This window comes from Eretmochelys imbricata, chromosome 5, assembly GCF_965152235.1.
Source record: "Eretmochelys imbricata isolate rEreImb1 chromosome 5, rEreImb1.hap1, whole genome shotgun sequence".
NCBI classification, from domain to species: Eukaryota; Metazoa; Chordata; order Testudines; family Cheloniidae; genus Eretmochelys; species Eretmochelys imbricata.
Genome location: NC_135576.1, coordinates 73911649 through 73936798, shown reverse-complemented (window position 1 = coordinate 73936798; position 25150 = coordinate 73911649). Strand labels below are relative to the sequence as shown.

General features: G+C 40.1%; 1 protein-coding gene across 4 annotated transcripts in view; it reads right to left on the bottom strand.

Annotated features, from left to right (window-relative positions):
* Nucleotides 1-1141: 1141 nt before the first annotated feature.
* Nucleotides 1142-25150, bottom strand: part of COMMD10 (COMM domain containing 10) — a 159116-nt gene continuing 135107 nt past the window's right edge. For all 4 annotated transcript variants that reach the window (XM_077817348.1, XM_077817349.1, XM_077817354.1 and 1 more), the window contains 2 exons: nucleotides 2481-2540; nucleotides 1142-1724 (listed from right to left, as the gene is read on the bottom strand). In XM_077817348.1, coding sequence (XP_077673474.1) covers nucleotides 1686-1724; nucleotides 2481-2540 — 99 coding nt within the window. In that variant the 3' untranslated portion in view covers nucleotides 1142-1685. The remainder of the gene's footprint in view (nucleotides 1725-2480; nucleotides 2541-25150) is intronic.

Below are 25150 nucleotides of genomic sequence, written 5' to 3'. Positions count from 1 at the left end.
GATTAAGACAGGTCAATCTACCAATTTAATTTTGGTGTTTTATGTCAATCTTGAAGTTCAACAGTTTTGCTTTCTGCTCCATGAAAAACAATATTGATTCAATATGCTTCAAGTGTACAATCTTTTTCTTTATTGCGCCTGCCCAGTGGGATCACTGCATTGATGGTATCACACTATACTGCAAGTGTGATGGTATGTTATTAGCAATTAAAATATTCCTTCAGTAGATATGTTTGACCAGACACTGGGCCTATTGGTTGTAATCTCTTTGATGCCCTTTACTCACTCTTTCTTCTGTGTAGGCTGCTGTCCTCAAAACCTTTCCTCTAATCTTACAGCCACTGAAGAGCTCACTTCTCTAGTTTGAAATTTTGGAACTGACAACATCCTTCCTAAAAACAAAGTGAGTTGTTGATCTGTTATACAATATATGCCACAAATTAGGCATAAGGGGACCCAAATCCCAGATATTCAAAGTATGTTTTTGGTGATACTTAAAACTCATGTCATCCCCAAACTGAGATCTCAAGAGAACTCCTACCAAATGCTGCACTGGGTGTTAACCAGGCCCACTGGAGGATTTGGAAGTGAAAGTGCAAAGCCTTGTTCACAGAGTCGTTTAGCTGAAAAAAGGCATGATAACATCTTAAATTTCTATTGCTTTTCACCTCCTATTAGCCCACCTTTCCTATTATTAAGATAAAGTATTGAGAGCGCATATTTGTTTTCTGCAGTGACAGGCAAGAAGACTACATCTAGCCCTCTAACAGGATCAAGTGCTCCTGGACTTGAGTTCATCCCACAATAATGTGAAAATATTATTAACTTGGATTATGAATATCTTTACTTACATTAATAAAAACAGATAATATTAGGAAGGATCAATGAATGGCTTTCAGGAATCTGGTCACATGACTAGTTCAGTGTTCTTGATAATCTACTCTCAGTACTTCATCCTTCCTTTTTATACTCAGTGATTATTATTACTTCTTATCTGTACTACTGCAGTGCCTAGGAGCCCTAGTTAATCTCAATGTCAAGAGCAAACATTCAAAGCAGTAACATCATCAAGAACAAAAAGAAACCAAAAACGAATATAAATGCAATTAAATCAAATTAAATGACCCAGAATAAGACAGACCACTTTTTTCATTTTTTATTTATGTATTTTGGCTAATTTGCAATCAACATTAGCCACTGTATGTGAGGGGAGGGAAGGTAGGAATTCAAAAGGATGGAGACAATTCTGTCTATTTTTTGACTACTTCTACTAATGTTACTCCTTAAATTTTATAATTCTTATAACAACTTTGATACAGATTTTATTCCTGCCTCTCACTAGTATGTGAATTGCCATCAGCCATGTAATGAATCAAACAAACAACACAGGTAATAAAGCATAAAAGAACTATAAACCAGCAGTATGATATTACATTTTTTTCTCAAGTAACACTGTTCTTAACAAATTCTGTTGGTTCAGAAAACAAGAGAAAGTCAATTAGAAGCTCAGAACTTTTAACAATGATCTCCCTTGGCTAATGTTACTGGTCTAAGAGGAGATAAGCCATATAATTTTACAGGAAGCAACCCATTGAATTCATCAGAGAACACAGCTTGGCAATCTATCTTCAATTCAAAATAATGAGGTGGCAGGAGTGCGATGGAGAAACAAGTCTTCAAAAACATCACGTAAGGGAATCCAGCTGTGCTTGGATAGTCTCCAGCTATTTAAAGGAACAACAACAACAACAAAAGAATTCACATAAAATGTTGTGTAGAAACATGCAAACAGACAAGAAATAACTGCATCTGCAACTATGGATATTAAATCTATTCACATGGCAATACAAAATTCCTACTCATGAATATTTGTTTTTACATGAAGCTATTAGAATTCATTGCTGCAGTTTAAATATTCAAATTTTAAAGAAACAGTTGTCTAAGTACTTCCTTTTTTGCATGCACAGCTGTTTTACTGTGAATTTCCAATGCATAATAACAAAGTAAAAAAATAATAGAGTTTATTTTGACTGGATTATGAGCATAGCATTTTGGGCTGAAGACAACACACATTCGAAGACACTCCTTCCAGATTGCTCCTCACTGTCAGTCCTCAGCGCCTCCTCAGCGCCTCTTCTATATTTAATAGCAAGATACATTTAAGAATCTGTATGAACCACTGTATGAAATTTATTCTAACATTGACTGCAATCACGACTTTTGAAAATGTTTTATATGCAAACTAACAAATTCAATGGTTTAATAAAATTATTTCCATTTTTGTTCTAGTTTCATCAGGTTGTATTCATATAGGCAAATGATTCCTGCTGAGGAGCACAAGGTGTTTACAAAGAAAGTTAAGTGGAAGCATCTCTGTAATACAGGGAAACAGCAGTGCAGGAGTATTTAATATGAGATTTATCAGTGTGAAATAGAAGTTATTAAACTATATTAGGAAATGGTAACTGTAAAAGCTAGACCTTGTTATAGAACTCAAACAGCTCCTGATGACTGAATTCCACAAACACTTTCTCCAGGTTCTATGAAGAAAAAAGAAAAAGGAGGGAATTAGTGTGTTCAGTGAATTTCTCTTTTATTTTCTTACTCTTCATTTATAACAGAATGTTAATTTGTCATTGACTTTTGGGTTCAAGTTTAGGTGGAATGTACAATACCTGCACCAGCAACTCTAATTGTTTCTAGAGATCACAATGTCCCTAATAAATACACATTCCATTTTAGCAAAGAACTTAGGCCTCCAATTACCTCTGTTCTTCTGGAGGTGATTCCACAAACCACAATAAAATATATGCTAGGAAGAGAATGATTTCATTATCTTTTTTTTTTAAATCGCAGATAAAATAGAAGTTTATATTTCACTTTTCTCAGCAGTCCATTTGAGACCTAGTAAATGCCGTTATGCAGAGACACTGGAGGCAGTGTATTTGATTGAACTTACACATCCATTAATGCAATACACCAGCACAGAGCTAATACCTCCATCATTAATCTAACAGTTATGATCTTAACATGCTGAGATTGCTATCGTCATTTACGCACAGTCTCAGCCAAAGTTAACAACACAAAAGCTTCAAAGTAGTGCTTAAAACCCAAAATAACCCAATTGATAGAAACTACTGTGCATAAAACAGATGGCAGATAATAGCCCTCTGCACGCATATGCTTATGTGGGTTGGGAAGGGGGTTAAATAAAAAATTCTATCCTGCTTTACTTGCTTACACAAAACAGGTAATTTAATGCTTGTCACTGATTTCAGTTATATTACTGATCTGGCAAATGTGTTCCCACTTCATATAATGTTATTTTGGTGTTTCAAAGAAAAATGGCGGGAGACTGTATGAAGAAATAACAAATTTGACTGCACAGTATTATTAACTATTTGCATTACCGCTGCATCCACGGGTACTAATCAGGATTAGACTCCCAATGTGCTAAGGGATGTACAACCATGAAGTAAGAGTAAGAAGTTGCTGCCCTGAAGCGTTTACATCTAGATTTAAACATGGGGGGAGGGTGTGTGTGCGCGCTTGCACTTCTTAAAAAAAACAGAGATATTAATGCATCTCAATACATCACTAAGTTTCTCCTGCTACCACTGTTTACATTGAAGAGAGCCATACTAAAGAGGGAAATATAAAAAGGAGGAAAAATGAGTTCATTTGTCTTTCCACAGGCTCTATAGCTTCTTATGTTTCTGTTATTTTTCCACATCTATTTTTCTTAGTTTACCGTGTCACTTTATTATTTTCTTGTCACTGAATCTATAATCATTACTCCATATATTATATGTCAGTGTTTGACTTTCCAGGACTTGTACATTTCTTCATGATAACAACGGCATTTTCAAAAAAGCCTCCTAAGGCTCTGTATACAAACTGTGTCTACGGTCTTGTCAATACACAAAATTTGCACCAATTCAACAAAATTAAGTTTAGAAACTGATCTAGTTAAAATGGTGCCAACTCCTTGTGTGTACTCTCTTTAATTTGTTTACAAGTGCCTTATAACAGTGTATCTTAAGTTAGTAAGGAAATTTTGCATTTACCAAGGACTATAGGGCCAGATTTTGTTCTGAATTACAATGGTGTCAATCTGGAATTGACTCAATTTACACTGGCCCAATTATGTCACAGAAGTAGCTGGAGAACTGAGTACTCAAGGTAAGTAATGCCTAATAAGAAAAGGAGTACTTGTGGCACCTTAGAGACTAACAAATTTATTTGAGCATAAGCTTTCGTGAGCTACAGCTCACTTCATCTCACGAAAACTTATGCTCAAATAAATTTGTTAATCTCTAAGGTGCCACAAGTACTCCTTTTCTCTTTGCGAATACAGATTAACATGGCTGCTACTCTGAAACCTGTCATAATGCCTAATAGTTACTCCTAAAATGAGATATTAAAAGCCATAGAATTACTGGGGCCAGCCTGTTGCTCAAATGCTGTCTCCTCTTCTCCATAGAGAGGGCTTCTTTCCAACAATTTCAGGAAGGTTACAAAGACCCAGAAATGGACCAGTAATTTGTATGAGAGACAAGTCTTCCGCTTGTGAGAGGGAACAAGGCAATTCTGGGAACGGGATGGTGAATCAAAAAATCAAAGAAACAGTGGTTCTTTTTGCCATGATTCCAGCTGATCCTCTCTCCAGAGAACATAATACATTGACAGGAAAGTAAAAGTGTTTGTAAGAAATTCTATCAGCTAAGAAACCAAAAGAAAGCAAACAAGTGGTTTCTGCAGAAGAGAAAAAGAAAAGAAACCCCACACAGTACGAAATGGATCCGTCATTCAAGACTTCAGGTTTGGCATTTGCAGTTTCAGTGCTTTAAAAAAAAAAGAATGTAACATAGAAACTCTGAAAAGTAAAGGAGCAAAGTAAAAGAAAGATATTATATTACTTACAGTTTATTAGTCATATTAAATACAGTTTGGGTCAGCTTGTGTAAGTATCAATGAAGATTTGGCAACTTCCGCTACTGCTCATAAATAACCAAGTTATGGGCAGCTTCACACACAAAAGTTACACTGAAAATATTTTCTTTATTACTCTTCTTTAAGTACACATGTGAATAAAATGTTACAACTAAGACACAAACCAGTGAAAAGAAAACAATTCTGAGCTGAGCTGCAAATCTGCTTAACTTCATTTTGATTTACACTACAAAACCTCAACATGTTTTTGAGAGCTGGCTGGGACCTCCTCCTCATTATTATTTAATATTTACATTCTGATAGCACACAGAAAGCTCAGTAAGAATTAGGTTCCACGGTGCTAGGCAATGTACAAATATCTGTGAAGACCCCAAAGGCTTAACAATCTAAAAGCAAGCATGCAGTCTAAGAAATCTAACACACTTTAGTTATGTCTGGTGGGAATATTTTTTTTTGCGGGGATGGAGGGAAAAAGGGTGTTAAACACAACACAATCAGAGCCCATATCAACCATTGTGTGTATCTCTACCAGCTACTCTGCCTAAGCATACTTGCATTAGAGCATTCTGGGAAAATGCAGGCAACTATGTCATCTTGCCTTAGCAGAGGATAGTGTGACCAGCATACAAGGTGACACCAGCAAAACACTGGACAAGGCTCAATATGATGCCCCATTACAGAGTACTGAGAAGAAAAACAGCAACCAGTCTGGTTAGAACAACATGGTTAGAGGTCTGTCTGCACTGCAGAATAAGTGTCATAACCTGGTCATAGGAATATAATTCTATGCCAGCCTAGGCTTCTGTCAACAATGAAATATTAATGGTTGCCACAATTACTATTTATTATCCATATTCTGGTGAACAAAAACTATGTTGAGGGCCAACCACAATTAAACTATAATGGAGTGAGGGGATCAGGTTACTACCCAGCTGTCTAGTGATCCAGCAGAATATAATTAATATCTGTAGAATGGATGGGACCCAAAAATTAGGTTAAAATCTTGGCTCATCCAAGGCTTTTGCTCAGGTACAGGATTACAATTAGGTCCGGTCTACACTAAAATATCTATATATTTTGCAATTGAGTCATGGGACAAAAACATTGTAGCCACAACCTACTTACTCAGTTGACATTGTAGAGTATATAGTCTTGTTTGGTCTGTCTATTTCTTTTATCCATCCATTCAGGTTTTTATAACGGCTTGTCTACACTAGCGCACAGGGTCATTCTAAGATACGGAACTTCAGCTACATGAATAGCATAGCTGAAGTTGATGTACTTAGATCTACTTACCATGGGGTCTTCACTATGGTAAGTCGACAGCTGACGCTCTCCCATTGACTCCGCTTGCGCTTCTCATTGTGGTGGAGTACCAGAGTCGACGGGAGAAAACTCAGTGGTCGATTTATCGTGTTATACTAGACGTGACAAATCGACCCCCATTGGATCGATCGCTGACCGCTGCTCCGGCAGGTAGTGTAGACAAGCCCTAAGAGTGTCCATCACCATAGTATCTGATAGCCTCCCGAAGTACAAATACAGAAAAACCTGCCTTAGCGACCATCTCTGAAGAGAAATGACTTGTCACAAGCAGCTATTTGCAGAGGTCACGGAACATTTCCCCCCTATACTTTAAATGTGAAGAGCGATGACCTGTCATCTGTGACCAGAGACCACATTTTTTTACTCCTATCCATTAAAAATTTGTAGGAGAAACCAATCTTAAACACAAAAAGAAGCTTACAAGAAGTGGAAGGTTGGACAAATGACCAGGGAAGAGTATAAAAATATTGCTCGGGCATGCAGGAGTGAAATCAGGAAGGCCAAATCACACCTGGAGTTGCAGCTAGCAAGAGATGTTAAGAGTAACAAGAAGGGTTTCTTCAGGTATGTTAGCAACAAGAAGAAAGTCAAGGAAAGTATGGGCCCCTTACTGAATGAGGGAGGCAACCTAGTAACAGAGGATGTGGAAAAAGCTAATGTACTCAATGCTTTTTTTGCCTCTGTCTTCACGAACAAGGTCAGCTCCCAGACTACTGCACTGGGCAGCACAACATGGGGAGGAGGTGACCAGCCCTTTGTGGAGAAAGAAGTGGTACGGGACTATTTAGAAATGCTGGACGAGCACAAATCCATGGGGCCAGATGCGCTGCATCCGAGAGTACGAAAGGAGTTGGCGGATGTGATTGCAGAGCCATTGGCCATTATCTTTGAAAACTCATGGCGATCCGGGGAAGTCCCGGACGACTGGAAAAAGGCTAATGTAGTGCCCATCTTTAAAAAAGGGAAGAAGGAGGATCCTGGGAACTACAGGCCAGTCAGCCTCACCTCAGTCCCCAGGAAAATCATGGAGCAGGTCCTCAAGGAATCAATTCTGAAGCACTTCGATGAGAGGAAAGTGATCAGGAGCAGTCAGCATGGATTCACCAAGGGCAAGTCATGCCTGACTAATCTAATTGCCTTCTATGACGAGATAACTGGCTCTGTGGATGAGGGGAAAGCGGTGGACGTGTTGTTCCTTGACTTTAGCAAAGCTTTTGACATGGTCTCCCACAGTATTCTTGCCAGCAAGTTAAAGAAGTATGGGCTGGATGAATGGACTATAAGGTGGATAGAAAGTTGGCTAGATTGTCGGGCTCAACGGGTTGTGATCAATGGCTCCATGTCTAGTTGGCAGCCGGTATCAAGTGGAATGCCCCAAGGGTCGGTCCTCGGGCCGGTTTTTTTCAGTATCTTCACTGATGATCTGGAGGATGGTGTGGATTGCACTCTCAGCAAGTTTGCAGATGACACTAAACTGGGAGGAGAGGTAGATATGCTGGAGGGTAAGGATAGGATACAGAGGGACCTAGACAAATTGGAGGATTGGGCCAAAAGAAATCTGATGAGGTTCAACAAGGACAAGTGCAGAGTCCTGCACTTAGGACGGAAGAATCCCATGCACCGCTACAGACTAGGGACCGAATGGCTCGGCAGCAGTTCTGCGGAAAAGGACCTAGGGGTTACAGTGGACGAGGAGCTGGATATGAGTCAAAAGTGTGCCCTTGTTGCCAAGAAGGCCAATGGCATTTTGGGATGTATAAATAGGGGCATTGCCAGCAGATCAAGGGACGTGATCGTTCCCCTCTATTCGACATTGGTGAGGCCTCATCTGGAGTAGTGTGTCCAGTTTTGGGCCCCACACTACGAGAAGGATGTGGAAAAACTGGAGAGACTCCAGCGGAGGGCAACAAAAATGATTAGGGGACTGGAACACATGACTTATGAGGAGAGGCTGAGGGAACTGGGATTGTTTAGTCTACAGAAGAGAAGAATGAGGGGGGATTTGATAGCTGCTTTCAACTACCTGAAAGGGGGTTCCAAAGAGGATGGATCTAGACTGTTCTCAGTGGTAGCTGATGATAGGACAAGGAGTAATGGTCTCCAGTTGCAGTGGGGGAGGTTTAGGTTGGATATTAGAAAAAACTTTTTCACTAGGAGGGTGGTGAAACACTGGAATGCGTTACCTAGGGAGGTGGTGGAATCTCCTTCCTTAGATATTTTTAAGGTCAGGCTTGACAAAGCCCTGGCTGGGATGATTTAGTTGGGGATTGGTCCTACTTTGAGCAGCGGGTTGGACTAGATGACCTCCTGAGGTCCCTTCCAACCCTGATATTCTATGATTCTATGAATCTTCCTTACTTCTGCACTGCTGTTGGCAGTGGTGCTCCCTTCTGAGCTGGGCGCCTGGCCATCAGCCACCCTCTCCGGCCACCCAGTTCTGAAGGCAGCGCAGCCATCAGCAGCAGTGCAAAAGGAAGGGTGCCAATACCTGACTAAATATTATGAAATGAGTGAATTAACATAGTTAGCCACCTAATATTACTGAATATATATTTAACTGGTTAATTTTAACCCTAATGCTATTTTGCCTTTCTTCATACATCTCCATGAAATCTAGTTTCATCCTCACTTTCCTCCCATTCCAAAAATGTACCAGTTTGAGAACTACTGGACAATTTAAATAAGTCTAATAGATTAGGACTGATTCCCGCACTTCAATTTCCCCATTATTCTCTACTCTCATTTTTATAGCAACTAAATTCTCCCCAGTTTCTGACATGGGTTTTTTTGCACTGGTTTTGTTACAGAATAAAATTCTATTATTGGGAACATAATTCATCTTTATCAGTTCACAACATATGCTGGCTGGTGCTCATCAGTTCTGAAAGTGACCAACTACCTATTACTGCACCGTGTCACTCAACTCATAAAATCATTCACAAAAAGATTAACAGGTGAATGGGCAATGTTATATCCCTACCTGTACAGCAATCACCACATAATTCATACCAGGCTGCAAAAAGAGCAGGGCCATGTAGAGCACATTACCTACTCTATCTCACTATTAAAATGGTCTTTCAAAGCCTCCCTGAGCTGTAGAGCTCCACTTTGAGCTCTGCTAACAGCCCTTGTATCTGGCTGTTCAAATTTAGCAGACATCTGCCTCATCTCTGACCTCCACTCCAGTAGAAATGTTTCCCCCTTTGCTTCACAGATATTATGTAGGACACAGCAGGCAGCTATAACCATTAGGATAGTTCTCACTGAGGTCCAATCTTGTGAGTAAACAATTCCAGCATCCCTTCAAATGACCAAAGGCGCATTCAGCTGTCATTCTGCACCTGCTGAGCCAGTAGCTGAAGCATTCCTTATCCTCTTAAGGTGGCTGATGTACGGCTTCATGAGCCAGGGAGCAAGGAGTAGGCTGGATCACCCAGGATCACTACTGGCATTTCAGCGTTGCCAATGGTAATCTGCGGGTTGGGAAAGAAAATCTCTGCTTGCAACTTTCTTAACAGTTCTATGTTCTTAAAGATGTGAGCGTCACGCACATCCCCTGACTAGCCCACACTGATGTCAGTGAAGTGTCCCCAGAGATCTACCGGTATTTGCATAACCTTAGAAAAGCAGCCCTTTCTGTTGATGTACTCTGAGGTAAGGTGGTCTGGTGCCAAAAGAGGGGTATGTGCATCATCTATCGCTCCCCTGCAGCTCAGGAACCTCATTACTGCAAATCCATCCACTACATGCTGCACGTCAATGAGAGTCCACAGGTGATTAATGCCCTTGTGCACTTGCATGACAGTGGTCCCCACAGTAATTTCCCAACTCCAAACTGATTCCCAACTAGCCATCAGCAACCTGGTGTTGCACATTTCCACAGTGAGATCACCACTTTTTTCTCCCGTGTCAGTACGGCTCTCATTTGGTGTGCCTCTGCTGGAGGACTGGGGTGAGCTTGGCACACAGATCCAGGAATATGGCCTTGCACATCTGACAGTTCTGCAGCCACTGCTCATCATTCCAAACCTACATTACGATGCAATCCCACCAGTCAGTGCTTGTCTCTCAGGCCCAGAAGACGCACTCCACCAACTGTAGCTGCTCAGTGAACACCACCAATAATCTTGAATTGGTTCTCGCTATGTCTCATAGCGATCTGTCCTCCAAGGAATCATCATGTTCCCTGTGGATCTTCTTGCAGCTCTGCAAATACTATAGGATTATGCACCCAATGATTGCAATGCTAATGACATGGAGCTGTGCAGGCTCCATGCTTCTGTTGGAGATAGTGGACAGCAAGGAGGGCCACGCGGATTTGTGGGTATGAAAATTATGGGATACAGATGACATTACAGGATGGAGACAGTTGCAAACTGGGAAGTTGACTCCATCCTTCCAGTCACCTCTGTGCAATTTGTTTCGGCTCTATCACGCACTGCCAAAACTTCCCAAAAGACAGTGCACTGGATGGTAACGAGTTGCACACTGGGATAACTGCTCATGGTGCACTGCACTGTGCATTGATACAAGCACTCCCACTGAGTATGCACATCAACAACACAAGGAGCCAAGTATGCACAAACAACATATTAACTGCAGGAGCTGTATGCCAATGTTACTTCAGTCGACACAAGTTTCTTGTGTAGATATGGCTTTGGCCAATTAATGCTAAGTACTTCAAAGCAAACAGATGGAGAGACAGGTTGGCTTATATTTATAAATCACTGATGACAATAATGCTTTATGTATGTAGTGTAGATGTAGCTGTGTTGGTCCCAGGATATTAGAGAGACAAGGTGGGTGAGGTAATATCTTTATTGCTTCAGGTGGTCCAATAAAAATATATTACCTCACCCACATTGTCACTCTAATATACTAGGGCCAACACAGCTACAACAATGGGGGAATATATCAAATTTTGCCATCTGAAATGGAAGCTCCACAACATGAAGAAAAAGGAAGCGTAACATAAGAGCAACATCTTCTTCCTGAGCAACTGCAAGAAACAAATCATCCTCCTCATAGGTCTCACCATCTATAACCTTCTGATCAGTGCATACAACTCCAAATATGATGAACTGCTCTGCAGAAGAACTTAAAAACAGACAAACAAACGCTAAGGAACCACTTACTGCCCCTCATATACTTCAGAAGGGAACACCTCAAACAAAATAATCATCACATGCACCCACACACTGGAAGAAAAAAAAAATCAGGAAACTTACTTAGAAATCATGCAAGAAATCCAAACCAACAACAGAAACTAGTCCAATAAAAATACTACCTCACCCACCATGTCTCTGTAATAATGCTGTGTAGCTTTTAATTCATGTAAAACATTCAGTATATTCAGTGCAATTTGCTAAGAGCAACTAAGTAGAGCCAACACAAACCCAATATATTCTTCACAGTCCCAGATTTTAATGCTACCTTGAGCCAATTCGAAATTATGCATATTTAATATATGATTTTTTCCACAGCTACTTTTCAAGCTCCAGTTTACTCCTAATAAGTTCTATTAAAATCTTTAATACGTTGAAAGGGTTAGGATAACCAAATCAAGAAATTTAGGGTCAAATTCAGATGCAATTTTAAATAAGTCAACATTGGTGCTCAGTAATCTTCACCTCCCTTTGGACCTCTCAGCATATGTGTTGCACCAACTCAGAGTTGGACCACTACTTTGGACTCACACCCTCTTATCAACAGATAGCTTATGCCCCTTACCCTTTACATATTGTCACTGAAATTGGCCCACTGAGTCTAGGTGAGTTTAAGTTCATGCACCTCATATTCTGGAAGTACACAGAAGAGAACTGCAGCATAGCAAGAAAAGCAGGAGGGCATACGGATGTGTAAGTTAAAGTAGACCAATCTCTAAGAGAGTAAGTGACACCCACTAAGACTCACTTATATTCAGACATCAGAAAGTGGGTGGAAGTAGGTTAAACGGAGTGAACTGAGCATAATGGAGTCCAAATTGAATGCAAAAGTTTATAATTAACCCAACCTTACACCTCACCACAAAATCTGATAGTTACTCTTCAGCCTTTTCCCAATCTTGTATGTCCTTGTGATACCAAATAACCATTTTCTTAGAAAAATCCATAACTTTCATTGCCCAAGCCACTTGTATTAATACTGTACCCAGACTCTTAAGGTCCTAATATGTGATCATTTTAAAACAGAATCTGGAAAGTGAAATGGGAAGAACATTTTTCAGTCTAAAATAACTCATTTCTCTCATATCTATTTTTATGTTTAGTTTGTAAGTATATAAAATTCCTGTGTTTTAAGGTATGTTCCCATTTGGGCAATTTTATCGTTAATGAAGTAGAATTCTCTATAGTCTTTAAAAAGATGTCAGAGTCAGCTGAAACACAATGGTGTTTTTGTTCCACTCTGCAATGCACTAGTAGGGCTTTCTATCCACCTGTAAGAGTTGCTTTCTCTTTAACATGTCTACTTTGAAATGATGACTTCTGTGTTTATGAAGAGTTCGATTTTTGATAGCTTTTATTTTGAAAATTAAAAATTGAATAGATGCTCAGCTATCATAGTGACAAACGGTATGAATATCTACAGACTGATGAAGTTAACAGGGCACTACGGGCAGGATAGGTCACTCTTCACATTGCGATAACTATTCTGACGTAAAATCCTAGTGCAGACAAGGCACTGTAGGCTTTATTTCAATGTAGCTAGCTGAGGTGAACCCCAGGTGAGGGACACAGTGTTGTCCTCAAATAGTTATACCGAGGTACAAATTATCTGTCCCTTGTCTTCACTAGGAATTTGCCTTAAGAGAACTATCTCAAAGTAAAAACACACCTTTTTGCAGTGGAGATATAGCCTAGATTAGAAGATGAAGAAATCAAGAGTTTTCAGGTTTGTGAAAAAATACATCTATTGTAATCTACATGAATTTTGTAAAAAAAGTGTTTAACAACAAACAAATAAGCTGTTCAATGAATTACTAACTGTATGAGTTAATACGTGAAATATTTTGAACTGAAACAGCTTTAGTAGCAGGTAAAGTGTCTTGCTGCATGCCTTTCCCTCCCCCTGTCAGCTGCTGGAAAGAAGTCCACCGAAGGCTTACTGTGATAGTCAAGCAGGGCTTCTTTCCATGCCAGCTCCCTACCCCATCCTTCATGTTCTTCCCTTTTTTGAACAATATGTACTGTACAAATTGGTTATTGACTCCCTGCCAGTTGCAATACAGCATTCACTAAATGTAATATGAAGTGTGCGCGTGTGCAGAGGTGTCACTATAATTTCAAGCCTCAACAGAGGACAGCTTAGCTGTGGCTGCCAAATGTAATCTATAAGAGAGGTCTTCGAAAATCATTAGTATCACTTTCTCATATTACTTTTCACCATTTCATCGTACTCCACTGATTAAGCTAAGGAACTGTGACAGGGTGTATCAGGCCCTTTGAGGCCCCCTGCTGGAGGCCTTGCAGTCCTGCCACACCCCACTCCGGTTCCCCACACTTAAAACACCTTACCCCGGGACATCAGTCTTCTTGGCCCCAGGCTGTCTTATCAGTCCTTTTCACCACCATTGGTGCCTCTGGCATCTGAGCGCACACATCCTTTGTGACCCAAACCTCCCCAGGTGTCTCAGTGCTCTGCACATGCCAGTAATCCCCCTTATCTCTGTTACTCCAGGAGCAAACTGAACTTGCATGCCCCCCTTGTCCACAATACCTGTATCCGCTTAGCGGGCTTCTCTGACCCCTTTCCCTTTGGCATCCGCAACAGCCAGGTTTATTTGGATGCTGTCGTGGCTGCTGGGCTCCCTGCCAAGCTCGAGAGTGATGATGCTGGAGTTATTGTTGCTGCTGCAGCTGAAGTACCTCCAAGAGTACATCCTGCTGTTGTTGGGGAGCCACCTGGGCCTCTTGTTGCCCTTGTGCTAGTATCCACTGGGTTTCAGCCCAGCTGTGCTTATTAACTCCTCCATTGTCCCCTTGTTTTCAGGGGCTGGTCCGAAAAGATCCAACTTCTGGTACCAAGTTGTGGCAGGGGCCACTCGTCTCTCGTGAGGACCTCCGGTCAGTCAGGTGTGAACCTACTTCTCTCTTGCTCCCGCACCCCCTGTCGGCTATTAACCTCGTCAGGTGGATTTTCAGCAGCACAGCCCTCTGGCCAAGTCACATACAGTCAATATGCATGAACGCAAAAATCCCACCCAGGGTAAAAGGCCTGTTCCTGTGTCCTTGGTAATGTCGTCAACCCTGTCTCTGAGCTCAGTTCTTAAAAGTCCACCAGGGCCTACCAGTGATGAGCTGCCAAAAGCTGAAGAACCGGTTCCTTCAGTTGCTTCGGGTCTTCGGCAGCACTGGTGAATAAAAATTAAAAAGGGATTCTCAGGGGAGCCTCCCCAGCCAAGAGTTCAGGACAGTCCCGTGGGCTGGAGTTTGCCCACCCCTTTAACAACCAGTTCTAAACCGGCTTCAAAATTTAACAACTAGTTAGTGTGAACCAGTACGAATCGGCTCCAGCTCACCACTAGGCCTATCACAGTGCCCTTGTCAGTATCTGTATCTGCAGCCCTGTCTCTGGGCTCAGTTCTCAGCCCCTTCTGGGCTCTCTCTAAGTCCATTCCTGCCCTGTGATAGAGCAGTGCCCACAGGGCTTCTTCCCTGGAAATTCTTTTCCTCAGTGGTTCTCACTGACCCAGCCCTCCAGGCAGGTCACCTCTCACATTCAGTCCCCTTCCAGGGGTAACAAAGTTCAACAAATTGTTGGCCCTCTAGTGTCTTCAGCCAAGTCTTTGGGCCCTTTAAATTCTATCCCCTTTCTTGAGCTTTTAAACAATACCTGTCCCCTTCTTGGGACTTGGCCACTCTGCCAGCGGGGGAACCAGGGCCCGGCCCACTACTCCAGGTCCCAACCCAGAGACCCTATAAATAACAGCCCCACGTGCTTCCTTTAACTCCATTGCTGCTATTCCCTGGGCTACTTCCCACATCAGCCCTGAGATAAGGGTGAAGAGGAAGGGGCTAAGTTCTCTGTCTGTTCCCTGCCTGAGCAGGGTCTCTCCCAGGCCTCCTCACCTGGAGAGTCTCACAGCCTTCCTATCCTTCTTTATCCTTCTGGTCCCAGCCAGCAACTGATCTGCTCAGGCCCTGTGGCTCCTTTTAACTAAGCCTTTGGGCTCGGATTGTCTGCTTCACTGCAGCCTTTCAAGGCAGGCCCAGAGGCAGGCCTTCACTGCTCCTTTTCCTGGGGCAGGACCACGAGGCCTCCAGGAGCCTGGTACACCATCTCGCAGGAACCAATAATAATTCTCCTGCATTATCCGTTAATTTATTCTGCAAATTATATCTTATTCCTATTGCTGCAGTAAATTCTCGTAAGGCTCATCTACCTGGTTACAGATTTAAAACAGCTGTATTCCTCTTCCTGGCAAAATGTACTGTATCACATACAGCTAAAGGGTCCCCGGGGAGGGATGCACACCTTTATCACTCCAAATTGCTCACACTCCATGTAGACGAAGACAATAAGAATGTAAACGTCTCTTCTTCCTTCTTCAATCAGGATCTCTCTACTTCAGCCACTAAAGCATTTTATTCATAGATAAAAATTAACTTTTTATGTTCTTTCAGACTATGGCAGTACATATTTTGCACAATAATTAAGTTATTTGCAATGCACAGGGAAAAGGCCATTACGAATGTAAGTGTATGTTTAATTTCTTTCCATCATGTGCTGTCATGCCAGTCTTCAAAAATCAAGGAAATCAATATGTATACCCAAATGAGTGTTAATTTCACAATTCAGTTACAATTTACACTTCGGATTACTACAGCTAATTGGAATTCCTCTTCCTGTAAAACATGGGGAAACTACATACTTTACTTATCTTTCTGAAGCAGAGATTCACTAAAGCTGGCATAGGGATGTTAAATTACATCTGTGCACTGGAAAGGAAAAGCTGTTATCATACTGGCTAGAAGAGGGCAGTTTTAAAACCTGTCTACAGTAGTTTCCTAGGAATTGTGCTGCTGAAAGATGCCGAGGGGATTCTCTGAAACATGGCTTTCATGGTCATAGCCTCTCCCCAACTAACACTGTATATTTTTTAGGCTTTGATGGCCCCCTACACTTTCTTGAGTTTTGGCAACTTTCTGTCATCTTACTCCAGTCAGTTTTCTGTTCCTGGTGCCTTTGAGTCTAGGACTGGCAGAAGCCAGCATAAATGCCAGGGTGAATTTAGCCTAATATCTGGAATCTGAAAATTCATAGCACATTAAGCTATTAATTATTAAACGACAAATATTACAGCTTGCAGAAGTGTCATGAAAGACAGAGATGTGAAGGTTCATTTCCCAAGAACCATAAAACAGGATGGCAGAGATATGATGTAGATCCAGTGGCCAAAACTCCCTATCAAAGGGAGTGTAAGGGGCTCCGCTGGTTCTTCAGCTACCTAGTAGGGAAAATTCTGCTCCTACAGAATCTCACAAAGAACCTCTCTGAAAAGCCGGCTTAGAGCTGACCTGGTTAACAATGTATTACAAATACTTTCGTTGCTGGTGTGTACAAATCAGATATGAGCCTGACCCCATCCCTGAACTTTGAGGAAGCTCAGATCCTGATCCAAACCTTGTGACTGCCAATCTATCTGGCTGCACTAAAAGTCAAACTTTTAGGAAGGAAATTTGGATCTGATCAGAACATGGTGGGTTGGGTCTCTTTCTAGCACATCTGCTTTGGCAGTAGTTTTATATGGGACAGCCATCCAAATAAATGGAACATCAGGACATGTCTGAAAACTACAGCAGACTTAGATGAATGGAGAAAGTTTAGATCTTTTGTGGCATTAATATTAAGAGTCCCTCAGGTTCAACAAGATATTGATATTGTGTATTACATCACAGCACAGAGGCCAGCTTTCTTTGCAACCCGGAAGAGCTTGAAAGATATTTTTAGTAATAGATTAGATTTTGCAGACTACAATAATATCCGTGGGGAAATTGTCTATTCTTGCAGCTTTGACAAGCTGTAAAGTGGCATAATTGTATAATTTTATTGGGTATCCTGTACAGTGTATGGTAACATATACAAGCTGCAAGTTATTTACCTTTTTGTATTTTTATTGTTTCTTTATGAAAACAATAAAAATATTAACCATAAAAATGGCAGCAGTGACATGACATGGTGATCATTTAAAAACTAGTTATTTTTTTAGCAAAACTATACTTGAGCATAAGGTATCCTTCTGGCTACTTTGAAATACCTGGATTTGAAATAGGAAGTTTTAAAGACAATTGGAACAACTAGAGCTGAGCACTGGAGAACTACAAAGAATCAGGAAGAAGACTCTTCACCCCTCAGTATGCCAAGTGACAAAGGAGGCTATTCTGCAGATTTACGCCAGCCTGGCAACTAGAGAAATATTTGCAGATTTAGGTCTCATTTCTACAAGCTCTGTTGTGTGCAAGCAGAGCCCTGAAGTCAATGGAGCTTTGTACCGGGCACAAGAATCCACCTGCACAGGATGTTTGCAGGATTGGGGCCCGAGGGTCCATATTTAACGGAGGGAAAGGATCAGAGGATTCATGTTGTGCTGTTCTTGCCACCTTCTGTGCATTTCTATACATCCTCTGGAATGTGCGTCTGCACTGCCTCATGTAGGCGGCGCACATTCTCTCTATGTGGCTTCCCTATGTATTTCCCCCTCCCTTTGTGTAGCGAAATTATGGTTGGCCTTGTGCCAGAGAAGTGAGTAGGATTTTCCCCATGGCAGAATGAATTTGGAAAGCTTGGAAAAGAAGGGATGGGACCAAAAAACCCACTTCAGTTTCATGGATGTTTCTGCCTACTCATTGAGTGACACGGTCAAAAGCCCATTCAGCAGAAACCAACTGGAAATGTTTAGAGAAATAAACGTTTGGTATCTTTATTTGTAACAAAGCAGCATATTACTGTAGTATATTCTTGTAAATACCAGATATCCTGCAAAGCCTAATATAAGGACCTAACATCTCATGTCCATGGACATTTTATAATTGATTAATATGATATAGGTTCAGTCCCATAATACTTGAACTAGACAGAGTGAGGAAATATGGAAAATATTCCAAGTGTTGTATTGTTTTCTCACACAAAGAAAAAATAATCACACAGTTCATGGGGAATCTTACTATTAACACAGAGGATAAATAAAGATTCGTAGCTAATATCTACCTGGGAGAGAAAAAAATTTTTTTGGCTAATGCAGGCAATTTGGGAAATTAACTTTTAAAAATGACATTACATAGTCAATCTTGTCCCTGTCCTTATAGGAAGATTAACATTTTCAAATGAAAAAAGTTTAAGAAACATATTTATATGTCAGGCTTGTATTTTTAATGGAAAAATAAGGGTTTATGAGGTCATTTTGCAAAAATCTATTTCATCTTTATGGGAGAGGAGGAAATGTGGTACCAGCTTTATGGAATTACGAGGCTGCTCAGCTTCACTTTGTTATATCTTGGATATAGGGAGATACTAAATTGCTTCTCTGCCTGAAGTGGCTCAACCAATATTGAATCCATGTAATTTGTTTAACGTTTTGTCTACACTGATTATTAAAAAAGTGTAATGAATAAGTCAGTCGCTAATATTACTTCTGTAACCTGGCAAGAAGTTAGAAACTTAAAAAAAACCCAATATAACAAATGTCCCCATTATGGATTCAATAATAATTCTAGGTTTCTAGAGATTTTTAAAGGTCCTTTTTTATTTATGGGAGAAGAGAAGTAAAGGTATTAATGTACTTTTCCATTCAAAAGGAAAATATAAAATTATACCAAGTATATTTAAATGTTTACTTTTAAAACATTATTTAAGTGCTATAATTGGAAAGGAATTAATAGAATTTAGACATTTGGAAGGGAAACATTAATACTAAGAAAGGGTATGAAATACATATATAGGTTGTTTTTATTTACAGGTCATGTAGGACTAAAAGAGTGACAGATGAGTTGAACATAGAATTAGATTTGGATTATTCTACAGATGACAAGAATACAATATTTTGGCAGGTTAGAACTGTGTCAGTTAATACCAAAAATGGTTTTATACAACTTCCAACAATGAATCTATTTAACGCCAAAATTATTACATTTTTTCCCATTTCAAGTAAACAATATATAACGTAAAGTGATGGGATAGAAGAAGGAACAGAAGGGGAAGTTATCAGAATGTTGGTAATATTACGAATTTCTATCCTGAAATGACTAACTGTACACATAACATGCTGCATGTGCAGTGCCTATTTTTATGTATATTATGGTTGTTTTTTACTTTTTTGTCCTTGTTAAACAAACATTGGAAGAAACTTTGTTACTGGTTAATAGACAATAAGGTAAAGAATGAAAGAGCGTATGACTGGCTTCAGAATGGTTAGCAGGACTGAAGTCAAGCATTCCTTTAGGAAGATACAGTTATCATGAATCAAATTTTCTGAAAGGACATTTGTGTCTACTTCTGCAGGATTCTATTTTGTCACCCCTTTTGTTCAATTAGCACATACATCTTCTAGGTAAGATAGTGAGACGTTTTGGCCTGAAGCATCACCAATCCACAAAATGACACTTAGATCTACATTTCCTTTTTAATGAGATGAGATTCTGCGGTTCTGTGTTTTCCAGTGCCTGACAGAAGTAGGGAAATAAATGACATCAAACTGATTAAATTCAATTCAGACAAGATAGATTAGGAACCAGAGATTGAAAGCATTGCCTGAACATCTGTAATTTTACCTCCTCATTTACCATGCCACTTTCTTCTACTGCAAAGACATTGTCAAGGCAAGTCATCCTGGTATTGTGCCACTCAGAGATCAGCCCTATATCATCAAATTGTCCCCATACCCGACCCTCATCTTCTCCCCACCTCCAGCAACAACATAGCAAATGTAGATAACCTGGAGCAGTATCATGATCAGAATTCTGATACATTATAATTGATATAATGTACCATTAGTCAATGTAAGACTCCCCAGTTTACTGGACCATTTCTGTTCTTTAATAGATCAAAACTTTATGACTCCATAGCAGATTGCTCAACTGACTTAATTGGGAATGGGAACGTTCATTCCCTCTGAAACACCTGGCATTGGCCACTGTCGGAAGACAGGATACTGGGCTAAATGGACCTTTGGTCTGATCCAGCATGGCCGTTCTTATGACCACTGTTCCCTCTAAGCTGTGTGCATACATACAGATCCTAAACCCTGCGCACAGTGCGAAACACCATGCACACAAAAATTTGCATAGAAGCACAACAATTTGCACAGAAGAAATTTTTTGCGCACACGGCCTGTCAAAAATTAGAGGGAACATTGCTTATGACAAATAAAAAGATTGTTATTGAACAGGTAACACTGCAAATTCACACTAGGATCTAAAACCTATGCTTAGTAGAGTGAGGAGGAAAACCATTTTTCCTATCCTGCAAAATTTTTCAGTATTTCAAAATTTTTCTCATTCTGTATTAGTATGAAATGGAGACCCTTTGAAATTTCCCATGAAAAACAAGAAAGACACCCACCCCAAAATGGCCCAGTGAGAACGGCAGAGCAGGGACTGGGTCTCCCAGATAAGTGCCCTGACGAATGGGCTACAGAGTCAGTCTCTCTTCCTCCCTCCTGGTTTTGACCAGAAATTCCATCCTGGACTTGAGAAACCTGTCCTGAGGAAAACTGGTATTTTCCCCTGAAAAAAGCATAGCTTTTTGACAATTCAATGTATTTCAACAAAAAAAGTTTAATTGGAAAATTTCCAACCAGCTCTAATGCTGAGCTTTCACTGGCTCACATATCACCAACAGTTTTATGATATTGGAACTTAATTTTTTGCACATGCACAAGTCAGAAATATTCCAGCTCATTCTCCTATAGCCACACGAGCTCTGAGTTTTAGAAGGGTGAAAATTTACAAGAAGATGGGACTGAGTACCCACAAGCAAAAGATCTGTTGGATAAGAAGATGCCATTTCTAGTCACTTATGACTATAACGACATTTCGGAGCACCAGTCATCATGACCGCATGGCACACACTTGAAAGTGAAGTTATGCTGCTGGATTTAGTTTCATCTTAGTGTACTGACCTGCTTTAAAGTGTTTATAGATTAACTGAAAGAACTGTTTACAGACTGGTATATGATAATGTTACCAGGCAAACAACTGACTGAAGAGCTGGAGACAAAAACTGAAACTGATCTGCAAATCACTTTGCTGAAAGCCATTACATACCAAGAGGCTCCTTGGAACATTTCACCTCCCCAAAGCAATACCATGCAGAAAGGGTATTTTGACATTAACAATATTTACTAGAAAACGTAGGTAAAATGTGGAAATACAGCATCATAGCATCTCCTTAACACTTTCCTTTATACTGCTGCACATTTTACTGAAAATATCTAGAGAGAGAAAAAGTGCTAGTGGTCCACGATGTAAAGTTACAGTATTTAACAATATGTTATTGTTAATCTGCCAAAGTCAATGAAACTTTTAAAGGAGAGAATAATCCTGTATTTGTCTGTGTGCCTCAGGTTCATGGTTGCCCAACGCATTTACCTCTCCAGTGAACACTTACAGAGCGGACAATGTTAAGCATTTTTTAAAATGAAAAATGACCACAGAGTAAATCCTACCACCTTCACTATAACCAGTAAGGGCCTAAGATGGCAGCACAACTGGGGTGGTTCCACTGCATGGAGGGTAAGAGGAGTCGACATTCAGTTAGCCTGCACCCACATTGTGCCATGTAGTGAACAGGGATATTATGGAAGATGATAGGGCTGATAAGATGATTGATCCACAACTATCAATATCCACTAGGCATTCATCCTGGACCTGACAGAGGAACACAAAAGGAGAAGAGGCTGAGTAGTGCCTGAAGAACAGTTCTGCTATTGCCCCACAACCTAGGAGCTGGGAAAGACGTGCATTCCTTCCCTACTGACCCCTGTCAAATTCACACTGCACAGCTCAGTTATTTGGTCTGTGACCTGTGATAGAGTTTTGGCCCTGTGTAAATTATGTCTTTGGTAATGCAGGTAATATGAGTTGGGAGCCTCAGTCCAGTTCCAGTAAAGAGGTATAAACAATATCAAAGGCACAATCAAAGTTAGCATATTTTGGTAGTCTACATGTAAAGATCAAGATATGAATCAGCACAGAGAATGAACTACTCTCTCACTCCTAGAGATAATCATTCCAGAGTCCTGGACAGAGATAGGAGTACTGCTGTTCCATTCACTGTGCCTGTTCTGTTAATATTGTGCAAAGTCCTTTAGACCTATCGATCCATAAACTACCATAAGGTAAAATCCTCCATAGCCACATGCTCCCACCACCACATGGGAGTGGGGGATACTAAGCACAGTAGAACTGCAGTGGTTCTACTTTACAGGAAAGGGAGGTTGCAGGCACACCTTAGAGTACTCTCGGAGCAGCTCTCCCCACAGTAACACGAGGGTGGGAATGTGGGCAAGACAGAAAGTAGGGTGTAGCCAGTAAACATAGTGGAGAGGGAGACAGTCTGTGGCCATGAAATAGAAGGGGAAAAGATTTTCTCCCACAACCCTGGAGAGAATCCCTATGTAAAGCCAGGTTACTCAGGCTCTGTGCATGGCGCAAAGCCTTGGGCTCAAGTGCTACATTAATCAAGTATACATGAGGAAAAAAGTTGAGATTTTAAAAAAAAGAATACTTTTGGAATGGTAAAAGCCATTCTGCTCTCCGAGTCAGATAATTCCATTGAATGCCTTCCACTAAAAGACTTGTAGGAATACATAGTTTTCTCAAAATGTCAGATTTTCTTCCAAATACATCTACATTTCAGCCAACTACAATGAATTTGTACTTATTTGTACATTCTGAGTGATTTCATTTGTTTGTTTTTCTATAGGTCAGCCTATTTATCCAATTTCAGAAACTAATGTCCTCTATACTCTTATGATGTGCTTGGAAAACCTAATATCCATAGTAAAAACCCTTGTAAAATGTTGTGGTGAAATACCTGGGGCACATTTGCAGCATCCATTATTTAAGCTACTGTATCCTGGCCTTTTAAACTCTTGTTTAAATTGAAGTTGTTTTTTAGACATTCTTATAGGAAACAGGTATTTCAAATAAACAAACTGCTCTTTAAATGGCTAGTAAGTGGTTTGTTTTTTATAACAAAAAAAACCCTCCTGGGTAGATACCATTCATGCCAGAGTTTAGCTCAGAGCAAGTTTATTATGGCCAAGCTTTTAGTCCCTGGAGGGGGGGGGAAAAGGGTTTATAATGCAAGTGTTGACAGCATCTTAGTTGCAGTAGAATAAAAGGTCCATGGCGATAAACGAAATGGTAGTTTATAAAAAAAGATGCAGCTGAGCTGACACACTGAAGAATTCACCAAATACTTATTACCTCTGAGAATAGGCTGGCTTTATAGTATATTACAGTGTAATACTTTCTTAACCACTTCCCAGCCACAGTTGATATATTCCATTTTTTCCCCCTTGAAACACAAAATGTATTCCAATGTTTTCTTGTTGCTTTTTAATTTCCTTTTTAGCCACAATAATAAAGGTAAAATTTTAAAAACTTCTGTTGCTGAAAAAGCTGAAGAGAATTTAAAAGTATTAACTTGTCCTCGATGAGCAGATAATGTCTTCACTGCGTTTTATATTATTTTAGTTTATAAAGAGTAGAGTCGGTTTGTGAAAAGGCAGGGAGGGGCACTAACCACTAGGCTATTAGGATAATTTTTTTTAACCAAAGATGGATATAAGAGAGCCCATGCATGTGAGCTTGTTTAAGTTTTTATATATTATATCAGAGCTAGTTTTATACTCCCATAGAAAGAAAGTGTGAATCTCACTGAAGACAAATTTTCTTACACTTTCACACATTCCTCCCCTCAGAAAACCAAGTAACATTTACAAAATGTAAATGGTATTACAAAAAATTGAAGCCTGAAATCTCATTTGAAAAGGTATTCATTTTTCAAAAATCCAATTAACAAGAAGGTTTTAAACAAATCCATCTGTCCATTCCAACAGACAATTAATTTCTTTGCCCAGATTAGCAATTCCTCTTCATGGACACAGAAGGACTGACACTTAATTCACTCTGTACCATCCTGCTATGGGCAAGACGTAGAGGAGTTCTTTTGTAAACCCTATTAAAATGTATGAGAATTTTTTTTATTTTGGAAAATTTAATTTTTTTAAATTCATAACCCTTAAGTGTCATGGCACTTTATAAACCAACATGCATTCCAAACAAAATAGGTCAGTACCAGACAGCATACATTAATAGTAATCAGGCTATTAGCATGGAATCAGAATGCAGGTCTGAACATGCTTGCAAAGCTAGCTGATTGACAATCTGAATGTTCTTTACATGCCAAACTCCTACCTTCAGACTTTTCCACACTAACTGTTGGTATATCTTTACATAGTGTGTCATGATAAAGCAAATAAATGACATTACTCTACACACACACACTCTTTTTTGTCATTGACGAGGAGGGAGAATTTCTGGCAGTCAAACAAACAAAGATGAGAAGGGCAGGGAGTCCATAAAATGTTGAAATGCCAGCTGGAATTACTTGCATCTTAGAAGATTTTAAAGACATTTTAAAACAAACATATTTTGCAAAAAATGTATGCTTGCTTTGTACAACTCTGGAATCCTATGGGAGAACAACCTGTCAATGGCAAGTCTGTTACAATAACAACAAAATCAAAGGGTTCCAAACACTTATGTATTATAATTAAACACACATGGAAAACACAGAGCTGCCAGAAAGGGTTGTAAAGAGGTTATGCTGGACCCTGCTGCTGACACAGAAAGCCTCCAGAGTTGAA